General features: G+C 43.3%; 1 protein-coding gene and 3 non-coding genes across 5 annotated transcripts in view; all 4 read right to left on the bottom strand.

Moving 5' to 3' along the window:
- Positions 1-11071, bottom strand: part of TRIM55 (tripartite motif containing 55) — a 51794-nt gene extending 40723 nt beyond the window's left edge. For both annotated transcript variants that reach the window (XM_006150442.1, XM_006150443.1), the window contains exons 1-3: positions 10408-11071; positions 9700-9872; positions 1755-1920 (exon numbers count right to left, since the gene is read on the bottom strand). In XM_006150442.1, the coding sequence (XP_006150504.1) occupies positions 1755-1920; positions 9700-9872; positions 10408-10575 (507 nt within the window). In that variant the 5' untranslated portion in view covers positions 10576-11071. The remainder of the gene's footprint in view (positions 1-1754; positions 1921-9699; positions 9873-10407) is intronic.
- A 10961-nt stretch (positions 11072-22032) lies between these two features.
- On the bottom strand, positions 22033-22105 carry TRNAA-AGC (transfer RNA alanine (anticodon AGC)). Its single transcript has one exon. It is a non-coding gene; the product is annotated as a tRNA-Ala (tRNA).
- Positions 22106-22256: 151 nt separating this feature from the next.
- TRNAY-GUA (transfer RNA tyrosine (anticodon GUA)) lies at positions 22257-22345 on the bottom strand. Its single transcript is given in 2 exon segments — positions 22257-22292; positions 22309-22345. It is a non-coding gene; the product is annotated as a tRNA-Tyr (tRNA).
- A 497-nt stretch (positions 22346-22842) lies between these two features.
- TRNAY-GUA (transfer RNA tyrosine (anticodon GUA)) lies at positions 22843-22935 on the bottom strand. Its single transcript has 2 exons — positions 22899-22935; positions 22843-22878 (listed from the first exon to the last, which is right to left on the bottom strand). It is a non-coding gene; the product is annotated as a tRNA-Tyr (tRNA).
- Between the last annotated feature and the right edge of the window lie 320 nt (positions 22936-23255).

Below are 23255 nucleotides of genomic sequence, written 5' to 3'. Positions count from 1 at the left end.
TAGTTTTACTTTGGAAATATATAGTAAATCATCATTTATTCAATATACAGTTATCATAAGCCTGCTATGCTAATAATATAGTATATGTACACACAGACACTTGCATGTTATAGTAAGACAGTACAAATTTAAAACTGTTACATGCAACTGGTTCTAGGAGAACTAGAACATTTCAACTTTTGAAATGCCTTTGTTCTTTTGGCTTTTGGTTAAAAAAAAAAAAAAATATTGTTTTTATTTACCCCTTTGCCCAAGGCTGGCTTATGGAGCAACAGTGACCTCTGAATGGGGACTAAGGAGACCTTCGTGCTTGGTCTAGTCTTCTCTTAACTTCTCTATGATGGATAATGGGTAAAATACACAATCAATTTGGATCCCAATTTCCTCACATTGAAAGTGAGAAGACTGGACTAGAATAATGGGTGTAAAATATTTTTTTAAAATCGACACCTTCCCTTCAAGTGGAAATGTGTACAGTATCCTACAATAAAAGTGAGGCTGCTTTGGCCAGACAGGAGTGGGCTGGGAGGCCCACCTGCTTGTCCTTCTGTTATCTCACCTGAGTCTGCAGGGGTCCGGGGGAAGCAGCATGAAGCAGGTACTCCCAGCTCTAACATGCTGTGGCCCGAGGGGACGGGGGCAGAGAGGCGAAGGGAAGGTCAACCATACACGTGAGATCCCCCTTCATTAGTAGTTAGGAGTCACGGGTGGTAACTGATATTGCCCAAGTTTGGCTTCTAAATTGGATTCCAACCCAAATCTTCAGTCAAGCCCTGACCAGATCCAGAATCCATGATTCTCACAGAAAGAAGCTGATATATGAAGCCACTCCATTTCTTGGTTCCTGAAGAGGCTGAATTTATTGGGGCACTCAACTCCATGTTTGTGTGTACTAAGGGATTAAGTTATGACCTCATGCATAAAACCAAGCCAAAGGGACCAGCAGTTAGTGTAATGGCTATGTCGCTGGATTCCCACGTAGTCGACTGCAGTTCGTGTTCTGGACCCAGTGGCTTAAAACTCACGCCGGGCGTGTGTGCGTGCGTGCCCAAGATCCCGAGAGGAGAATGGAGGAGAAGGGATTGCGGCGTGGCCATCCCCCCTGGGGGGTGACTTCTTGCTTTCTATCTCTCTGTCTCTCTTTGTCTGGCGAGTGCACGTGCCCTATAGCAAAAGAAAAAAACCTCAAAGGAAAAAAAAACAAAACAAAAAACAAGCCAGTTGAGCAGATAGAGATGCTGTATTTGGTCAGACCAAGACGGCTGTGGCTGAGGGGCGGGCCTAAGGGACTAACACCAGGTTATTTGAAGTTTTCCTGTTACTACAAGTCATTACAGCAACTCTCCCCAAGTATGGGTGAGAAAGACCTTGCGGGGGGAGGGAGGGACAAAAAGAACCTGTCATGGGTGAACGAACACAAGTATCTGACTGCAGTGAAAAGCTATCCTCTTCCTATCTGTAATCTAAATGCTAAATAATCTTGAGCAGTTTGAGCTTGGGCTGGGTCCCTTAACCCTGCTTATCTTCAGACACTTCCAATGGGTGCAAAAACATTGACCCTCCATCCTTCTGTATCCCTTCTGAATCCTGCGTCCCTGCCACCCTTCGAGGAATCTAGCGTGTGGCCACGTGTGCACCAATTGCACAGCATTGCTTCCGGCCTGTGTCCTATGGCCCCATGTGATTTGAGCTCCCTCCACATGGCACTGGAAGGGCATTGCAGAAGAGGGGCCAGAGCTCAGCAACTCCCTTACCTTCTGCCTTTGGAACACGTGTGTGAGGGGAGCCACCTGGCAGTCTTTGTGTGCACCAAACACCTTGCACAGGGAGCAGGTGGGCACTTCGCAGTTGAGGCAGTAGATGTTGATGCGTTCCTCTTCGTGCTCCTCGCACATGGGCTGGTCAGACTTCTTCTCTGGCCTAGCAGGAGGCAGGCAGGTAGATGTCCAACTCCCATTGTGGTAGAGAGGACATCGGAGGTCTGTCTTGCAAACCCCACCTTGTTCCTGTACCCCTAGAAACTCTTGTCCAGAAGATTCCTAGGGTCCCTTTTGTGTGCTCAAAGCCCACCAAATTCAGCTTCCCTATGGGCTTAGCTGCAGATTGCTGACAAATCTCTAATAACTTGCTTGGGATGGGATGGAGATAGACTGTAATGTGTAACATTTTCCAGTTTCCAAGGTTTGAGTATTTTCAACACAGACAATTTCAAGTTATTCAAGGCTTAAAAACTGGCCATGGGGCCAGCAGGTGATGTGGAGGTTATGGTGGCTGGATCCCATATAGCCAACTCTACTGTTTGAGTCCCCAACCCAGTGGCTTGAAAATCACACCAGGTGCATGTGTGTGAGTGCCCAAAATCTTGAGAGGAGAATGGGGGAGAAGGGATTATGTCATGACCATCCCCACTGGTAGTGATTTTTCCCTTCCCTCTCTCTCTCTCTCTCTGTATGTGTGTGTCTCTGTCTCTCCCTGGTAAGCACATACACCCTATATAGTAAAACAAATAAACAAATAAAAAAAAGTGAACTAACAAAAACACTGCCAGGGGAATTCTTGGAAGATGAACACTGGGCTCTGGTGGGAAGTTGAATGTGCTCTAGCACCATGTCTATGTGATCACAAGTTTTTCAAGAGACACGTTCCCATTATGGGAAAAGAAGTTGCTGCTTGGGGCCGGCAGGTGGCGTGGTGGTTAAGAACGCTGAACTTCCACATGGCCAACTGCGGTTGGAGTTCCAGACATGGTGGCTTGCTCTCTCTCTTTCTCTCTCTCTCTCTCCCCCCCACCTCTCACTCTGTCTCTCTCTGATCAAATTAGAATAAATAAATAAAATAAAATAAATAATTTTTTAAAAAGTTGCTGCTAAACTAAATTTCAAATTTGTTCCAGTTTTGCAGAAGAGCTCAATCCCACTCCTCCAGCCCCTGACTTGGGCAAACACCTTGTCCCAAGGAGGGGCTAAAGTCTTCTCTGATTATTAATACAGGTGCTGGCTTGGAGTGAGGATGCAGCTTCTTCATGTAAAAGTCAGGAATTCTGTTATGTTTTTTTTCTTTTTAAATTTCAATTAGTATTTCTTTTCTTTTTAAACATGATTTCTAGTGTACATATAATCAGTATGTATCTTTGTGGGCTACAAATGGTGTTTGAAAGCATGCATATAATGTAAAATAATCAGATCAAGAATCTGATATTTCCCAGCTGAAGGCAGGCTGGAAGAAGACAATGGCACAGTAGTAAAACACAGCTCTCTGAGAAGCAGTCCCACATGGCTCCACGGGAAGGCTGCAGTGCAGACACGAGTCTGGGGAACTTCGTAAGCACACACGGTACGCTGGCTGGTTTTCTGGGCCTGACTGGGGGCTGGGGTGGATTGTGGCATTTAGAGACCCTGTGAAGGGTATTGTCTCTCTTTCTCACTCATAAAAGAAATAAATAAAGTGGGACCAGCAGTTGGCATAATAGCTATGTCTCTGGACTCCCATGTAGTCGACCACAGTTTGAGTCCCGGACCCGATGGCTTAAACTCACGCTGGGCGCGTGTGCGTGCGTGCCCAAGATCCCGAGAGGAGAATGGAGGAGAAGGGATCATGGCGTGGCCATCCCCCCTGGGGCGTGATTTCTCACTTTCTGTCTCTCTGTCTCTCTCTGTCTCTCTGGTGAGCACATGTGCCCTATAGCAAAAACCTCTCAAAAAAGAAAGTAAATAATAATAATAATTATTATTATAAATAAAAAGAAAGGAAAAAAAAGAAAAAAGACTGAGGCTGCTACTAGTTATGAGAAATATTTAGAAAATCCAAATCCAAATTCAAAGACTTTATTTGTATTTCCAAACATAAGGTTATTTTGGAGCATCTTAGACTTACAGCTTTTTTTGGTTTGTTTTTTTCCCTAGTAGTATATATCCATATATGAAAATGGTCACTGGATCACAAAGCAAAATACACTTCCTACTGTGAATTGTAAATAAAAATGTTCTAACGCCATTGATATTGCTGTGTGATATCATGTAGCTGCAGTGCCAGAACTCAGAGAAAGGCAGAGAACATGCTGATGGACCTTTATGGCCCCAGGTAGAACTCAGATATTTGAGACTGGGTTAAACATTGGAAGAAGCCCTGAGTCTGGTAAGGAAACTGCATGGACTTCTAGTTTCAAGATTCTGAAATCTAATTTTTCCAAAAGGAATTTCTGCTTGGTCTTGTAGCAATATGTCTCTGTCCATAATATCTATGACCTCCTGACTTGATTTCTGCCATATTCTTGGGACCCAAATGAGAAAAGTAAACTCCACAACTGAAGCTACGATGCCCCCCTCCCAGATGTGTCTGTATCTCCCACCATAATGTGTGTCCCAGGAGGGTAGGAGCCATGCTCTGTCTTCTTTTCTGCTGGATCCAGAGTACCCAGAACAGTGCCTGGCACAGAGGAAAGCTCAGTAAATATTTGTGAATAAACGAGTGAGGAATGAAATGGAATTTGCTCAATTAAGGAGCAGTATTCTCTGTGCTCTAATGTGACACTATGCAACTGGAGAAGGGATGGGAAAGATGGGAAAGCCCAGCATCACTTGGCACTCATGAGTGGCGAAGGAGGAGGCCAGACAACATCCTGAACACTCCAATAAGTCACAAAGCTCTTTGGGGCTGTCCAGAGATTAGGACTGGTGAGTCGGTCTCTGCCCAGTCAAAGCCTTCCCTGTCTCTGAGGCTTTCCCTCCTATGTGTTTCCACCTTGTACTAAACATGGAGCACAACTACTGCGGATGGTACAGGCCTTGCTACTGTGGCTCACGTCCACAGGCATTCCCTGTGGCTGGTGGCATCCCCATGACCTGTTCTGATGTTAACAGCTATGACCAGAAATGGTGGCATATGCAGTATATGCAAATATTGAAACACGGAAATAACAATAGGCTGTATGCTTAATTTTGTTCATGACCCAATGCATTTTTTAATAATGCAATATATCCTGAGAACTTCCCATATTCTTTATTGGATTTTTCTAGTTTAGGTGGCAACACAGACCCAGAGGGCTCCTCCACCATACATGGATTTGTAGGTGGGTGTAAAATGAAAAACTCTGGACAACTTAAGACAGACTTGGGACAAATATACCTTATAGAACAATGACATGAATATATTACATTAAAAAAATGTTTAAGAGAGATTTTTGCTATAGGGCATGAGCGCTCACAGAGAGACAGAAAGTGAGAAATCACCCTCCAGCGGGGACAGCCATGCTGCAATTAGAGCACACACGCCCATGTGCCCGGCATGAGTTTTAAGTCATCAGGTCTGGGACTCGTACCGCGATCAGCCATGTGGGAGTTCAGTGACGTAACCATTATGCCATCTGCTGGCCTTGAATAAATTACATTTTTAAAAAAATTATTTTATTCAACGTTATTTATTTATTTATTTAAATTTGACCAGAGAGGGACAGAGCCAGAGGGAGCGAAAGCAAGAGAGAAAGGGAAAGTGAGAAAGCAACCTGCCAGGCCAGGACTCAAACCACAGTCGGCCATGTGGGAGTCCAGCACCCTTAATCAATCACTACTCCACCTGCCGGCCCCAATATATAACATTTTTATAAGGTGAAAGTGGCTCTACTCACATGTGTGATTCAAGGGGTCAGTGCCATGTATTGGCCTTGACTGCAAGCTGCTTAGAATAGGTTAGACTGAAGGGGTCCACAGTTTGCTCTCTGGTCTCTGGGGTCCCTGGGGCCACCCTAGAGTTTGCATCTGGTCTTAGCAAGGCAATTCAAGCAACGCCTTTGTAGTCGAACTGATCATCAAGCTGAATTCCAGTTCAGCTTCTCCATGTGATGACTGTGTGACCTTAGGCAAGTTACTTAGTTTTTTGGGTCTCAGTTTTCACTCTATCTAAAAAATAAATTGATAATGAATATAAATTTCATGTCATGAAGGCTTGAATTCTAAAAAGATTTTGAGGCCTGCCATGAAAGTCTGCATGTACATTTTCTATTAGCTACTCACTTACTTTTTCAAAATAGTGTTTTACTGGGGACCAGCAATTAGCATAATGACTATGTTGCTGGACTCCCATGTAGTTGATCGTGGTTCAAGTCCTGGACCCGGTGGCTTAAACTCACACTGGGTGCATGTGCGTGCATCCCCAAGATCCCAAGAGGAGAATGGAGGAAAAGGGATTGCCCTGTAGCAGAAACCTCTCCAAAAACAAACAAACAAAAAAAGTATTTTACGTGTTTTATTGTGTACTAATGGTCATTTAAATATGAGTAAATAAATACAATGTTTATTTATTTATGTTTCCTACTGAAATTCTTTAAAAAGAGAGTAAGGAGGTAAAATGTATGTAGCAACAAGGACAAAGTGAGGAAGATAACAGCAAATGAGAGATGTCAAACGAATGTTGGAAATTGTAGGCACTGGAATGAAAAGAAGTGACCTCTGTGAGCCTTCAGCTTAGCTCTGCTTAGTGCCTCCAGGGGAGGAACCTACAAGGAGCAGGCTAACTTGAGCTGTGGAACCCTTGGAAGTTTCTGGAACTGCAGAGGCCAGATATCCTGAAGGCAGGAGTGTGGGGGAGGTTGAAAGGAGGAGGACTTTGTACATATTTAAGGAGATTACTTGAGGACATGCTCCACAAAAACAAGACAGCAAGTCAACAAGGAAGACATGAGGTCCGGGAAATAGGAAATTCAATCCAAGGGACAGGAAGGGAAATTTCCAAGTAGAAGGTAGAGCCCAGCACATGAGGGCTCAGTATTAACTATCTATGGGGAAAGTCAACAAATAATGTTGAAAATGGGAAAAAATAAGAAATAGGAATGCCAAGTGTTTACAGATGTCATCGGTGATAAATAACAGAAAAAGAACTAAAAGAATTCAAAGTGGCTGACTCTGGGATGTGCTATTTGGGGAGTAAAGACAGTAGTGGGCAGGGACTACACTTCTCGTTAGAGTTCTTACAGTACTGCTTGTATTTTAAAATTATGCGTGTGAATTATTTTGATTAAAACATGAAAAACCCCGGCCAGCCCATGGCATATGGTTAAGGTGGCTGATCTCACATGGTCAGTTTGGTGACTTGAGTACCATACCAGCAACTTGAGAAGCACACCAGGCACATATGCATGTGTACCCAAACTCCTGAAAGGAAGGAGAGGAGAAGAGACTGTGGTGTGACCAACTCCCTGGGGGAGGGGGTGTTTTCTCACTTTCTCTCTCCCTCGCTGTCTCAGGTGAGTGCATGAGTCCTCTGGAAAATTAAAACAAAATAAAACAACAAAACACTAAGAACTTTTAACAGGGGATAATAATGATCATCACTTTACAAGATTGTTGTAAAAATTAAGGAATTAAGGATGATTTATGTATAAAGCATCCTGAACAGTGTCTGATGCACAATACCTAATGGTTTTTACTTATTTTATTTTAAATTAAAGTTAACTACTATTATGTTCATTATATCAACCGAGGTAGCACCTTCTCTTTCCACTTTCCTATCCTGTGACTAGCTCAGCAAAGGGTAAAATTCTAGATAAGAAGACCAGATTTGATGAGACTTCAGTCTGCAGCCTTTCTGTGGGACACCAGAGTTCATTAGTACCTCATCGTGAATTATTGACACCACTTTCTCTTTCTTCTGCCATCTCCAATGACCAGAACTGAGGTCATCTCAGTCTGTATAGCTAAGGTTATTCCAGAGTCAGCTAGTAACCTAAGGTTCAGGGTTCTGGTCTGGAAAGGCTGCCAGCTGCATGGAACAACTGGGTTTAGGCCCAACAATATGGCCAAGGCCTCTGGGCAACTTGTAGTTTTGCTACCAGGTAAAAATTTTTTAAAGGCAAGCATCAAACTTAAGAAACAATGACATAAGAAGTTGACAAACACCCTTAGTGTTTGGTGACCTTGTGACCTTAGGCAAGATCCTTAGACTTTATGGGTCTCAGTTTTTACTCATATCTAAAAATTGGACTGATGGTCACTTAACCAAACACGAGCTAATAAATACAGGTTTTTATGTTTCTTGCTTAAATTCTTTAAAATGAGAGTGAGCTATGAGCTTTGTTGTTGGAAAGTTGGCTCACTGCCTTTTATGCAATTTGCTTCCCTGCCCCAGTACTATTTTTGGCAGCTGCACCAAACAGACTTCATAGTTAAAGTAAGGATGCTTCTTGTAGCTTTACTAATGGTACAAGTTTTAGCATCTCTTCTGGATTTGACAGCAAGCATTGCTATTTATTTCACATTGCAAGTTCCCAAGTTCCCACTGTGGCAAGCGGCAAGACAGAAAATTATTGCAAAAAACAGACACGTAAGAATATTTGTGGTGTTGCTTAGTTAGCTGGCACTTACCGAGTAACTATTCTGTGCAAGACGCTGTACTAGACACTGACATTGTTGTTATATAAACTCCCTTACTAATTGGGTAGTTATTAAGTAGCTGGTTCTTTTTTTTTTTTTTTTTAAGGTGTCATGTATTTGTGTGTGTGTATGTTTCATTTTAAAGAAGTGATATGCAATGAAATCAGATCTGTGAGGTAACAACAGTACTTTCATTTTTGTTGTGAGACTTTGGAAGCAGAGTAAACAGCCAACTGCAATCTGCAATTGTTATCAGCGATTCTTTGTTTTCCCCAATCCCATCTATAGCCTTGTACTATCTAATTTAGTTTTGGATCTTAAGTAGGAGCCAATAGCCATAATAATTACAATAATTGTATGCTAGATTTATAGAACTGCTTTTCTTCTGAGAGCACAGCGGCCCTTAGCCCTGCAGATGTTCCATAAATACGTGTCCCCTAATGAAAACCTCAAAGAGCCCATTTCTAGATGGTCTCGGTATTGTTCTCAAGCTGCATGGACTGGGCTGACCTGTGCTCCTGGAGAAAGGGCTCGTCCCATCCTGCCTTCTAGGAACAGATTTCCGCAGTGCTGACTCTAGGAAAGGAACTCTACAGCTAAGGTGGTTCAACTGAGTAAGATGCTATTCTACATTTTTTAAAATAAACGGGTGTTTACCCTGCATACCAATCAATCAGCAAGTGTACGTGAAGAGTATGCAGTAAATACAACCCAGGGGGTAAGGAAGATAACTTGAACTCTATTGTTCTTCTTTTTCCCCTCCCCTGTGTCTGAACTTTAATTCTCTAAAGGCTGGGACAATGCCTTGCTTTGTACCTTCCCATAGAGTCAATACAGTGACAAATCATGTCCGAGGATTTTGTTCGTATTATTAGTATGCAGATCATTTTAAGGGAAAACTATCTGAACTAAGAAGGAGGCTATTTTGAAAGATGTCATTTCTGTTCATTTTCTAGTGAGTTTTGTACTAGAATGTTTCTGCTTTATAGAACCTGGACCTGTAAAGTGCAAAAAGTCTAAAATGTATAGAACACAAGGCTTTAAGGTGGGGTGTGGGGGACAGATGCCTCTTTCAACAGCACCATCTGGAAGGGATTAGTATTAATGAGTCACTTCATTCTTAAATTGACACACAAGTATGGGCACCAGCAGCTCCCTCCTTTCTTTTCACAAGCAGTTCCCAGACCCTTGGGAAGGACTGACTTGTAAAAACATTGTCTTATAAAACAATTAGTCTGTGATAGATAAATAAGCATTCAGAATAGTAACCCATTAAAACAAACAAACAAACAAAAGCGAGTCTCCAGGGTTTGATACAGTGAAGATACATGGTTACCTGGTAGACTCCTGTTTGTAGATATCAATGATATTTTCCACCAGCAGGTTCCTCTGAAGTCCATATACCCCGTGTCTGTCCAAAACCACTTCATGTCTACAGGATGGACAGCGGAATCGGCCCCCTGAGGCCACGGTGGTGCCGCCTCTGGTGGGCAAGTACGGGTTTGAGGCCTGTTCTTGCCAAGCAGAAAAAGAGGAATTGAGTAACACGACAGGTTGCTTTTCTGAGACTTCATTTCACTCTCTGCTGCTACCAACAGGAAGGTCTACTTTAACCTCGTCAAGAGATAATCCCTCAGGGCCTTATCAGCAGGTGGACATGAAACACACGGCCAGCCCTTATTTTCAGTCACCTGCCAGGTACCATTGTCACAGGAGGGGCTTTTCCGTTCAATGATTTCATAGCCAAAACCACAAACAAGAAACTCCAACATGAATGTCGTGCGCAGTAACACATTTATAACTTTGAAACAGACTCAATGGTTTGGTTTCTTTTGAAACAAATACCATTCTTAGTTTTAAAATAAAACGAGATTTGGGAATAAGAAGGAAACAGACCGCAAAGAACAAAGCAAATCATTTAAATAGTTCATCTTAAAAATAAAGGTAGCCTTAAAACGTTTTCTAAAGGAATTCACCTCAGTGTGAAACACTTATTTGGAGAGGAGGGATGCTTGCCCACTCCCCGAGTTCCAGACGGACCTACCTGGAAAATATCACTGGCGCATTTCCTGCACAGATTATGCTGGCAGGGAAGAATGACCACGGGTTTTGTGAACATCTCCAAGCAGATGGGACAGATGAGTTGCTTCTCCAAGTTATCCATAGTCTGCTGCTCTTTGGAAAAAGACTTGTAATTCAGGGATGCACTCATCTCCTGGCCGTCCCCAAGCGCGCTGCCAGGGAAAGGGTGTTCCGAATGGCTTCTGCGAGTGTTTCCGGGAAATAATTCCAAGGATTGTGTGATCAAGTGTCCTTTACATTTCTCTCGGTGGAGGACATTGTTTCAGGCCCTGGTTGGGAATGGGTGCCGGGGCTGTTTTTAGCAGCCTGGGATCACGTGTCGGTGGGCCGACTTGTCCATATAAGCCGGTGACAGGAGGATGGATCCTGACAGGTGACAGAGAGCAGGAGTCAACATTCTTGCCCCAGGGAGTGAAGAGAGTGGGTGGGAAGGAGGATTACAAACCCCATTTAGACGGGGGTGGTGAGGAGAAGGAGGCTGAACCTGACAGTTGTCAACAACAGATGCCGGTGTGCGTGCCCAGTCACTGAGCCGTGCCCTCTGTGAGCACTCAATAAGAACTTGGTGACGGGTCCTCAGGCTAGAGTGGAGTGTAGCCAAGAGTTTGTATAACAAATACCGTTTCTGTCTTGGGAGTCTAGGAAGCAAGTTACAAAAAGTAGCATGATAGCACTTTCTTAGGTGGAAACAAAACATGTCTTGAAAATCATTATTCTGACTTCAAAAGACTTTAAAAAATTTGCCAGAGAGCCCCCACACTCACTGGAGAGAAACAAAGGGAGAGAGAGAAAGGGAGAGAGGACACATCCCCTGATAATCCCTTCCCCTTCATTTCTCCACCCTGTCAGGATTTGGGGCACATGCGCACAAGTGCCTGGTGTGTTTTTCAAGCCTCCGAGACCAGCCAGGATTCAAACCAGGGTCTGTAACGTGGAATTTGGCTCCCTTAACCACTAGCCTACAAGGCCAGCCCAGAAAAGACTTTCTTTATGTTAATATTTTATCTCTGTTGGGGTTGCGATCTGGGAAAAATGTCAATTTAAAAGCTGATTTTAATCCTTTTAATAGAAAGATCTTGAAAATTTTTCTCAAGTGTTAGTTGATGATTCAATTATTTAAAAAGAAAAAGATATATAACAGAAGTCTAGTGTGCTCTTTCCTTTTTCCATATTGCTTTCCCTCCTCCCTAACATAACCCCTTTTATCTTGTACTCCATTATCCTTCCAGACACCCCAAAACACAAAGAAAATTTGACATTCCTTAAAAATTGAAGTTAGGGGACCAGCAGTTGGCATAATGGCTATGTCACTGAACTCCCATGTAGCTGACCGCGGTTTGAGTCCCGGACCCAGTGGCTTAAACTCACACCAGGTGCGTGTGCGTGCGTGCCCAGGATCCCAAGAGGAGAATGGATGAGAAGGGATGGTTTGGTTTCTTTTGAAACAAATACCATTCTTAGTTTTAAAATAAAACGAGATTTGGGAATAAGAAGGAAACAGACCGCAAAGAACAAAGCAAATCATTTAAATAGTTCATCTTAAAAATAAAGGTAGCCTTAAAACGTTTTCTAAAGGAATTCACCTCAGTGTGAAACACTTATTTGGAGAGGAGGGATGCTTGCCCACTCCCCGAGTTCCAGACGGACCTACCTGGAAAATATCACTGGCGCATTTCCTGCACAGATTATGCTGGCAGGGAAGAATGACCACGGGTTTTGTGAACATCTCCAAGCAGATGGGACAGATGAGTTGCTTCTCCAAGTTATCCATAGTCTGCTGCTCTTTGGAAAAAGACTTGTAATTCAGGGATGCACTCATCTCCTGGCCGTCCCCAAGCGCGCTGCCAGGGAAAGGGTGTTCCGAATGGCTTCTGCGAGTGTTTCCGGGAAATAATTCCAAGGATTGTGTGATCAAGTGTCCTTTACATTTCTCTCGGTGGAGGACATTGTTTCAGGCCCTGGTTGGGAATGGGTGCCGGGGCTGTTTTTAGCAGCCTGGGATCACGTGTCGGTGGGCCGACTTGTCCATATAAGCCGGTGACAGGAGGATGGATCCTGACAGGTGACAGAGAGCAGGAGTCAACATTCTTGCCCCAGGGAGTGAAGAGAGTGGGTGGGAAGGAGGATTACAAACCCCATTTAGACGGGGGTGGTGAGGAGAAGGAGGCTGAACCTGACAGTTGTCAACAACAGATGCCGGTGTGCGTGCCCAGTCACTGAGCCGTGCCCTCTGTGAGCACTCAATAAGAACTTGGTGACGGGTCCTCAGGCTAGAGTGGAGTGTAGCCAAGAGTTTGTATAACAAATACCGTTTCTGTCTTGGGAGTCTAGGAAGCAAGTTACAAAAAGTAGCATGATAGCACTTTCTTAGGTGGAAACAAAACATGTCTTGAAAATCATTATTCTGACTTCAAAAGACTTTTAAAAATTTGCCAGAGAGCCCCCACACTCACTGGAGAGAAACAAAGGGAGAGAGAGAAAGGGAGAGAGGACACATCCCCTGATAATCCCTTCCCCTTCATTTCTCCACCCTGTCAGGATTTGGGGCACATGCGCACAAGTGCCTGGTGTGTTTTTCAAGCCTCCGAGACCAGCCAGGATTCAAACCAGGGTCTGTAACGTGGAATTTGGCTCCCTTAACCACTAGCCTACAAGGCCAGCCCAGAAAAGACTTTCTTTATGTTAATATTTTATCTCTGTTGGGGTTGCGATCTGGGAAAAATGTCAATTTAAAAGCTGATTTTAATCCTTTTAATAGAAAGATCTTGAAAATTTTTCTCAAGTGTTAGTTGATGATTCAATTATTTAAAAAGAAAAAGATATATAACAGAAGTCTAGTGTGCTCTTTCCTTTTTCCATATTGCTTTCCCTCCTCCCTAACATAACCCCTTTTATCTTGTACTCCATTATCCTTCCAGACACCCCAAAACACAAAGAAAATTTGACATTCCTTAAAAATTGAAGTTAGGGGACCAGCAGTTGGCATAATGGCTATGTCACTGAACTCCCATGTAGCTGACCGCGGTTTGAGTCCCGGACCCAGTGGCTTAAACTCACACCAGGTGCGTGTGCGTGCGTGCCCAGGATCCCAAGAGGAGAATGGATGAGAAGGGATTGCGGTGTGGCCATCCCTCCTGGGGGGTGACTTCTCGCTTTCTGTCTCTCTGTCTCTGTCTTTCTGGCGAGCGCACGTGCCCTATAGCAAAAACCTCTCCAAAAAAAAATTGAAGTTAGCAACAATAACCAGTAACTTGTCATGAGGTGGTAACTGGGACTTGGGATATCAGAACCCCTATTTCATTTTGCTATACACTAGGGGACAGATATCAGCTGTCCCTGACAAGTGGACTGAAAATGGAGGCCTTCCACCTCTGCGTTTTATCTGCTCCTGAAATGCCCACACCCCTTTGTGTTTGCCTATACTTCTAAGGTGATATTTTAAAAGGTTTCTTTCTTTCGCAAGAATAAGAGACAAAGAGAAAGACAAGTAGCCTCAACAGGGTCCTGCACCGTGATCCCCATGCATGCAGCCTTCCCAGCCAGCTAGGATCATGAGCACATGTGCCTGGTGTGTACAGGTCAACTGGGGCACAGAACCCACAGTCTTCCATATGGATTCCACACCAGTTGAGCAGCATGTGCCTGCAGTGCCACAGAGTCAGCCCTCAAAATAGCTTTTAAAATGATTGTTTTCTCTGGTCACTTCTTATATGTTTTTATCTGTTCTTGAGCCATAAGCATTGATTCTGACACTTCCCAGGATTTTGTGAAACAACTTCTTTACTAGTAGCTATTATTTAAAAATTTTAAACCTGATCAAAAATGAAAAAGAAATCCATGTCTGTTTTGATATGATGAATTTGCATCTTATGTCTCTTTGATTGTAAAACCTTGAATAATCAGCAGATTTTGTTAACAGAACCCATGGTGTGCATTTAATTACCATCATGGGGTAGGTTGGTGTGACTGGTTATGTGTGGCCTTAGTGTTGTGTGCACTGAAAGCTTTTTGAGAATCTAATAAGCCCTATTAATGAATAATACACTACATGTATTCATAAACATCTCAGGGATCTTTGGAGAATCCTCTTATTCCTTTTAACATCTATTTAGCAATTACAGTAAAAATGGAACTGGAGAAAGTTTTTTCTATTACCGAGTTAATCCAGTTCACCTAGCCCAGGCAGATATCTGTGGGTTATGGAGGTCTGAGTGCATATGTGAAATTTGTTCTAGGAAAAGTGATGTTTCTACTCCAGGGGAATAAGGACATTTTAGGGTAGGAAAAGCACTTGAACTAAATAATATACATCAGAGAAGAGCCTGCTCCTACAGAAAAAAATTCATTTCTTCAAAAACTATCCTTCGACTATTTATCATGTGTCTTCATTGTGCAGGGCGCTGAAGATTGAAAGATGAACAAGACCCAGGTCACTGTCCTTGAGGAACTCAGTGAACAGTAGAGATAAGTCATACATATTCAGAGCTATGGTACAGAAAACAGGAAAAGGAGTTATAGAACGTGGCAGGAGGAGGAATCAGAAGCGCCCTTGGTCAAGGGAGCATGTGAACGGACGCACTGAGGAACAGAGATGGATGGACATACAGTTGGGTGCATATAGATGGGGCTTTTCAGGGGCAGGCACAGAAGCAGAGATGGCAGCACAAGTGAACGGCACCTCAGAGCACAAGATGGTTTGAGCTGGTGTGCAGGGCACGCTGCCGATGCATTAGCTGATCCTGAGTACAGGGCTAAAGAGATTGTCTGTTTTTAGGTTTTTGACACAGGGCTAAAGAGTTTTTAACACTTAATAAATTAGGCAATGAGAAGTGTTTAAGAGTTCCCTACAGAGGCATTTTCACAGGAGTTGTGTGTTGGTCAGATTAATCTCTCAGGGTGGTGATTGGGACAGATTAAAGAGAAGGAGACTTGGCTAAGGACCAGATTGGACGTGGTTGCAAATGATCCAGGTGAGAGGTTACGAAGCCCTGGCACAGGGCAATGGTGCTGGGGAGCCAAGGCAGGAAACGGACTCTCGAGTTGCTGTGAAGGTAGAATACACAGAGGTGACTCAGAGGCTCTGGGTCTGAGTGACCAGTGGTGCTGAGAGGCTGCAGTGAGTCAGGAGAGGGCTTCTCTGCAGTGTCTGTGTCTACCTTGCACTGCATTCTTGGGAACGTGACCTCACTGATTCTTTCATCTGTGAGTGAGTGGGGTTCATAACCTATCTTAACCTTAACAGTAGTATTTGCAGTGGGAAAAATCTCTCTTAAACAGTACTAATGTTGACATTGAAAATCCCCAATTTGATCACCTGAGGTACAGTTGATCCTTGTCCTCTCGTTTTTTTATTTCTCTTTTTCTTTTCTTTTCTTTCTTTCTTTCTTTAGAGAGAGAGAGAGAGAGACTTTTCCTATAGGGCATGTGCTGAAGAGACGGAGAGACAGAAAATGAGAAATCACCCTCCAGAAGGGATGACCACGCTGCAATCTCTTTTTGACACACATGCACATGTGCCTGGTATGAGTTTCAAGCCGTCGAGTCTGGGACTCGATCTGTAGTTGGCCATGTCGAAGTCCAGCACCTTGACCACTACATCACCTGCTGGTCCTATCTCCTCTCATTTTCTCTTTGCTTCTTCTTGCTCTCTGCTGCTTACTTTTTCCTAGCATGTCCCTGGAGGAAACACAGGAAGCCAGCAAGAACCCTATAGGAGTAAGAGCCATGTTGATGAGTAGTGTCCATCTTCACCTCCTTATCCTCTGTTCTCCATTCCTTATTCCTCCCACTTTCACAGACCAGCAGTCTATGGGGCAGGTGTATGAGTTGGGAGTGGTACACAGGGAGAGTGTTGTGCCCTAGAGAGAGGAACTCGAAGACGATAGTCCAATCCCAAAGCATTCACAGTGTCTGGGAGATAGGGAACATTCTGGAATTGAATCGGAAATTAAGTCATCTTCAAGGTTCTGAGGTTTTTGAGTGGACCTTGACATAAAAATCAGCTTAGTCTCCTGAAGGTATCCTGGACTATAGAGAGGAGGCACTCCCTCCTCCCCTTCTGCTCCCCATTTCCTGACTGCATACATCAGGACAGGGGCTTAAAGCCAATCAGGAGCAATTACACAGGGTGCTACCTTGGTTGGAAGCCTCATTGCCCTTCCCCTCCTTCCTGAGTTCCATCAGCCTGGAGCAGGAATATATTTTAAAATCCTTTTATTCATGCCCATAGGGGAGAGAGAGAGAGGCGCCCCCATGCCCCCATTAGGATCTGGTCACTCTGTAATCCCCTTCTTACAGTCCTCTAGCTCATTAGATCTTGGACACTTACTCATGAGCCTGACGTGTTTCGGGTCATCTAGGCTGGGGATTCAAACCTCTGCTGCTATGTGGGATCTGGCTTCTTTGAGCAGCTCATTACTGTTGTACCACAGGGCCGACCCCAGAAGAATATTCAGACAAAATGAGAAATTGAAGCAAAACCAACACCACTTCCCCCTCCTCCAACAGTTCCCTAATTCCCTAGACAGCCTGGAGAAAGGCCATGCATCCCTTAGAGCCTGAGTAGCCATCCAACTATAGATTTGACACTAAGGAATGACAACAGAAAAAGAAGGCTTTGGATCGCTTTAAACCTCTTGCTTCTAAGCCAAATGGAACCAGGCCTCAGAGACCAGGAGATGGGAATGAAATGTAGACCTGCAATGTAACTGTGACACTGACTACTTGGAGTTGGGCCACACTTCACAAGTTCAGGACATAGTTCTCCACAGGACTGCCCTCACTTCACACACTGGCAGCAAACTTGGGGGCTCCCAGGTCCACTACACTTCAGACCAACTGGTTCACAAATCTGGGGGTTTCTGCTACCCCTCAATTTAATAATTTGATATAGAAAAACACAGAACTCAAGAAGGTATTACACTTATGATTATAGTTTTATTAGAGCAAAAAAGGATACAAATTAAGGATTAGCCAAAAGAAGAAATGCAAAGGATGAAGTTAGGCATGGATCCCAAATGTGAACTTCTGTGTCTGAGTGGAGACTTTCTGGCATATCAAAGTATAAAAATACATGGGACAAGCAGGTAGCGTGGTCATTAAGGGTGCTAGACTCCCACATAGCCAACCGCAGTTCGAGTCCCAGACCTGGCAGCTTGCTTTCTCACTTCCCCTCTCTCTCTGCCCCTCTCTGGTCAAATTGAAATAGATAAACAAATAAAGTTGAATAAAATAATTCTTTTTTAAAAAGTCTAAAAATCCACACAGAACACTGTTAACCAGAAAAGCTCATTGGAGTTTCCGTGTGCAGTGTTTTTATCAAGGTTTCATTACATAGATATGACTGAATAATTGGCCATGTGATTAAACTCAGACTTCAGCTCCTTTGCCTCTCTGGAGATTGGGCTAATATCACATGCTTCAAAGCACCAACATTCTAATACGGTTGGTCTTTCTGGCAAGGCAGTCCACATTCTGGGTCATCTCATTAGCATAAACTATTTTATCTGTCCATCTGTCCTTCCATTTGTCCACCACTCCATCCCTCAATTATTGAGAGTACCAGACATGATCAATGGAAAGAAGACTGCTCTTCATTCGGGATTTAGATGAGCTGGTGTCCAAGTGCCAGGCTGTGCTTATCAGTCTTGTCAGATATAATCTATCTGACTACAGGAGACATATGTCAGGTTAAATGTCATTGTTTTTAGTATCCTTTTTAGCAGTGTCCCCAAAAAAGTATTTTCTAGTCATTATTGTGGCTTAAGAATTTGCCTCTGTATAGCAACTTTTAGTTGCTCAAGAAAATACAATGTACAGGTCATTAGGTAGCATAGTGGTTAAGGTGCTGGACTTCCACATGACTGGCAGTGGTTTGAGTCCTGGACCTTGAAAATCATGCCTGGCACATGTACATGCATGCCCAAGATCCCAGGAGAAGGGACTCTGGCAATGGCCATCTCCCCTAGGGGGTCATTTCTCATGCCCAAGATCCCAGGAGAAGGGACTGTGGCAATGGTCATCTCCCCTAGGGGGTCATTTCTCGCTTTTACTCTCACGGTCTGTCTCTGTGTCTCTCTGGCAAGCACATGTACCCTATGGCAACCCCCCACCTCCACAAAAAAATATACACACACACACACACACACATACCCCAGAACACTCTCTCCAGCAAAGAAATTCTGGAGGCTTTTTCATGACATTGACAAAATACTTACTATTTTCCTTCTGTCTACTTTGTCAGAGTTTACAATGTAGTTGTCTGCCTGGCAGTAGGCATCTAGGATGTATGATTTTAAATTATTTAACAAAATCAACACATTTTACAAAATTGAAAATCAAAGCAAAATGAACTTGAAAGCACTTAACAGAAGTTAACACTGAGGTATTTCTTCATTAGATAGTTTGCAAACTTCTTGTTGAAAGCTTTTTTTTTTTTCTTCAAATCTTGATAATTACTCCTTCTTCAAATCTGTTGTTTATAAATTTTACTTCATCATAAAGTTCTCTGAGGAAATGTTAGAAAACTAACATATTGTACTTTCCTCTGAACAATCTCTTGGCATAATTCAAGTGCCAGAAATAAACACTGACAGTCGCAAATATTTGAACCTAACTTCATCCTCATGGCCCATGTTTGAAATCCTCTATTTTGGTTCTACCCTAACTCCCTTTTACTCTTGCCTCCTAATTTTTCTGAATTCACTCTTGCCTTCTGCAATCCATTTCTCACATAACAGTCCTTATTTAAATCCCACTGATGGCCACATTACTCCTAGGATAAAGACATTCATTGATCCATACAAACCCTAAAACCTGACATGATATGGCCCCTGCCTACCTCTCTGACATGCCCTGTCCAAAGAAAATAAGACGTGAGTGATAAATGCGAGTCATAAATATGATTTTCAATTTTCTAGTAGCTACATTATTTTTTAAATCAAATAAAATTAATTTTATTAATATATTTTATTTAATATTTTATCCGAAACATCTACAATACTATTATCTTAATAAGTAATCAATATTTTAAAAAAGAAGATACCAGTCAACAGACAGTTTTGTCTTCCCTTCCAACCTGACAATCTTTTTTCACTGTTTTTGCCTTATCACACTATCTAGAAACCCACAGGCATAGCCTTACCTTTCTCCTGATCTTAGGAGGAAAGGACTCCGCCCTTCACTATTAAATAAGTTAGCTGTGCGTCTTTTATTAATGCCCCTTATCAAGTTGAAAAAGTACCTTTCCCTTCCAAGTTTGCTGATGGCTTTTAAAGTCAAGGATGGATGTTAACTTTAATCAAATGCCTTTTCTGTATCTGCTGAGATGATAATGTGATTTTTCTTCTTTGCTCTGTTTTATAGGTTGAGTTACATTGATTTTTAAATGTTGAACCAGTTTTGCATTACTGGAATAAATCCCATTTATCATGATGTGGTTTTCTTTTATTTTTTTTTAAATTTTTCTCCTATTTTTAAAATTTATTATTATCCTAATCTTGTTTATATTACATTGAATCACATGTAACTTTACAGGGTATTACATTTCTTTTTCCAGAAGGAATACCATGCATTTCAGTCAATAAAAAGACATTAAAATCCATATCATCATCAAATAGGTTTTCATTATTTTTTCCAGATTATTATTATTACTCCAATTATTTTTAAAACTCTCAATCACTATTTATCATTTTGCCTGTAAAAAGACTTTACCCAACATGAAATACTTCTCAGACTAGTCCAGTTGAGAACACTATACACGTCATCATCAGCAGGTAATAAACCATTTCTGTGTCCCACTAATGTCCTGCCTCTCTATTTGTTCTCTTGCGATCCTTCTCCATACTCCTGCCCCATTCTACACTGTCTCCATCATAGCCAACTATTTTCACTGCTTTTATGTCCTCCAATATTTTGATTTCTACCATAAAGTGAGGATAGTCAGTATATATTAAGTGGATCTATACAATCTCTTTCTTTCATATCCTGGCTTGCTTCACTCAGCAATAGATCCTCTATATTCAACCAGTTTCTATCAAAAGCCAGGGTCTTGGTTTATTTATTTATTTATTTTTTTAATGGCTGAGTAGTATTCCATAGAATATATGTGTCACACTTTTTCAATCCATTCTTTTTTTTTTTTCATTAAAATTTTTTGTCTTTTTGTATTTTTGCTATAGAGCATGTGCACTTGGTGGAGAGACCGAGAGAGAGAGAGAGGTAGAGAGAGAGAGAGAGAAAGTGAGAAATCATCCCCTGGGGGAATGGGCATGCCTCAATCCTTTCTCTTTTGAGATTTTGGACATGCACACGTATGTACCTGGTGTGATTTGTCAAGCCTTGTGTGACTTTTCAAGCCACTGGGTCCAGGACTGAACCTTGCAGTTGGCCATTTGGGACTGAGCCGCCTTAACTGCTGGCTATGGTTTCCAGCTTAACTGCTGGTCACTCCCGTGGCTTCCTTTTTATATATTGTTAGATTTAAATGACTAGATTTTTCTTGAGAATTTTTACATTTGTATTCATGAGGGATATTGTTCTGTAGTTTTCTTTTCTTGCCAGGTTTGGTATCAGGGTAATGTCTTCACACAATGTGTTGGGAATTATTCCTTCTTCAATTTTCTGGAAGGTATCTGGGCCTGGTATTTCCTTTATATGAGAAATAAAGAGTTCATAAATGTGAAAATACCTAGAACCGTGCTTGGCTCATAAAGTGCTGAATAAATGATCATTGCTAATTTTTAAAAAAGCCACCTAATAATTCCAACTGAGAAATAGTAAATGTTTATTTCAGAAAATATTTCAGAAATATTTCTGCCTTTGGAATATCTGTGTTTTGTGTTGTGGGAACTGCAGGATGACTAGGTTTTTGTGACTGTATTCTAAAGAATTAGGATAGAGACTGACTGCTCTCAAGAGCAGAATTACTGAAAAAGTCTTTGTGAGTGTTCTGTTCAGTCTCTGAATCTTTCAGGGAGTATGTGTACGTTTTATATCTTTGTTTTGATTTTGGTTCTCTGACAAAACAGACTGCTCTCAAGGGTAGCCCTAGACAGAACTATTATAACTACCAATTAATTCTAGCGCCAGTGTTGGTCTCTACCACAGTTCTTCCCAGGGAGCCAATGGCCTTAGAGCCTTCCTCCACCAGCAAGCCCTGGATCCCAGGCTCTTCACAGCTACCCTTTACCATGGATCTGTCCAGAGCCGGCACCCCTACCCTACGCAGCTGAGATGGATCAGAATGGTCCTGGCTTACTCTGCTCAGCCAACTTCAGTCACTGCCTTTTGCGTTGTTTCTTGTTTTTCCACCTGTGAGTTCCCCTGTTTAGCCTCTGACCAGTTGCCCTAGGAAGTGCAGGCATCAAACAAAATCACAAAGGAAACAGTGGCAATAGATGTCATGAATTTCCAAAAATAAATTAGTAAAATGCTAAAATAAGAAGAATGAAACGCTACCTACCATTCTTTGCCGAGAAATTAAAATGCGCTTACCGCAAGCTTTTCCTATAATTTCCTTGCATTGTAGCTTGGGTTCGGTCTGAGCGAGAGAATCGAAAGAAAAACCAACCAGAACAGGATAGAAAACTGGAGGATGCGGGCATCGATCCCGCTACCTCTCGCATGCTAAGCGAGCGCTCTACCATTTGAGCTAATCCCCCACCGCTGGTTCTCTCTGGTTATCTGTTCCTCTAGAGAAGGGTCAGAACATTGCGAAAAGAAGATAAATTTTCTTGACCAGACTTTTGATCGTGCCTTGACTTTTGATCGTGCTCGGAAACTGACGCTAAGGTCACAAAACGAAAGTGCCGCTCCTTCGAGCCGGAATCGAACCAGCGACCTAAGGATGGCCGCGAATGCACGCCTACAGTCCTCCGCTCTACCAGCTGAGCTATCGAAGGGGGCGGGAAGTCTGCGCGCCGGCGCGTCTCCCTAACTCTGTGTCACTTCTGGACTGTTTCGTTTCCTGTCTTCTCACTGACGCTCGATTCCCGGCGCACAAGTTCCCTCTTTCCCCGACCTCCCGCCTCCTCGCAGCCGCCGGAGCTAGATGACGCTGCCCGGGGCCCAGAAGAGGTCCCCGCAAGGCTCCGGGGAGTCGGCGTAGCCACATTCGCCCCCTTCGGTGTGACTCGGGGGCTTGGAACTGCCTAATACGGTTTAAGAACAAGCCCAACGCCGGGCCCGCAGCACCCCGCCCACAGACGTACGGACGAGGTGGGAACCAGCTCGGCACCTCCGCGCTTGCGGAAGGCAAAACGGTACACACTTAGGCTGCCACAGGCCCAAACTAGAGCGAAAGCGCAAGCATTTGTACCGATCGTGGAGACGTACGTGGGGGCACTGTCCCACGGAGAGAGCCATAAATTCCTAGGAAGTTGGAAAAAACGTGCCTGTCTCCTTCGAGCCGGAATCGAACCAGCGACCTAAGGATGTCTCCTGCTGGGAAACTAGCTACAGTCCTCCGCTCTACCAGCTGAGCTATCGAAGGGACTCGAAAACCTGGGGAGCGCCTCCTGAGATTCAACACTGAAGGGCCCAGTGGCTAGGGATTCCATTGAGCATGCGCAATCTGAGAGCAGGGGACGGGGTGTGTGCCGGTTGATTGTTTTACGCGTGCGCAGAAAGCCCGTGCTGCCTTTACGGTCAACGTCGGGAAAGGGCCCTGACCTGACTCGGGTGTCCGGGGCCTTGGTGTCCAGGCTGTGAGACTCCCGGCCACCTCTCCCCACCTGCGGCACCGTTCCGGTATTAACTTGTGTTACTTCTAGGAGCGGTTGTTTGTGTGGCTCCACCCCTCTGTAATCGAGA

This window comes from Tupaia chinensis, unplaced genomic scaffold (genome assembly GCF_000334495.1).
Source record: "Tupaia chinensis unplaced genomic scaffold, TupChi_1.0 Scaffold000288_2, whole genome shotgun sequence".
Taxonomy (NCBI): domain Eukaryota; kingdom Metazoa; phylum Chordata; class Mammalia; order Scandentia; family Tupaiidae; genus Tupaia; species Tupaia belangeri.
Note: the sequence above shows the minus strand (reverse complement) of the source record. Positions and strands in the feature narration are given on the sequence as shown.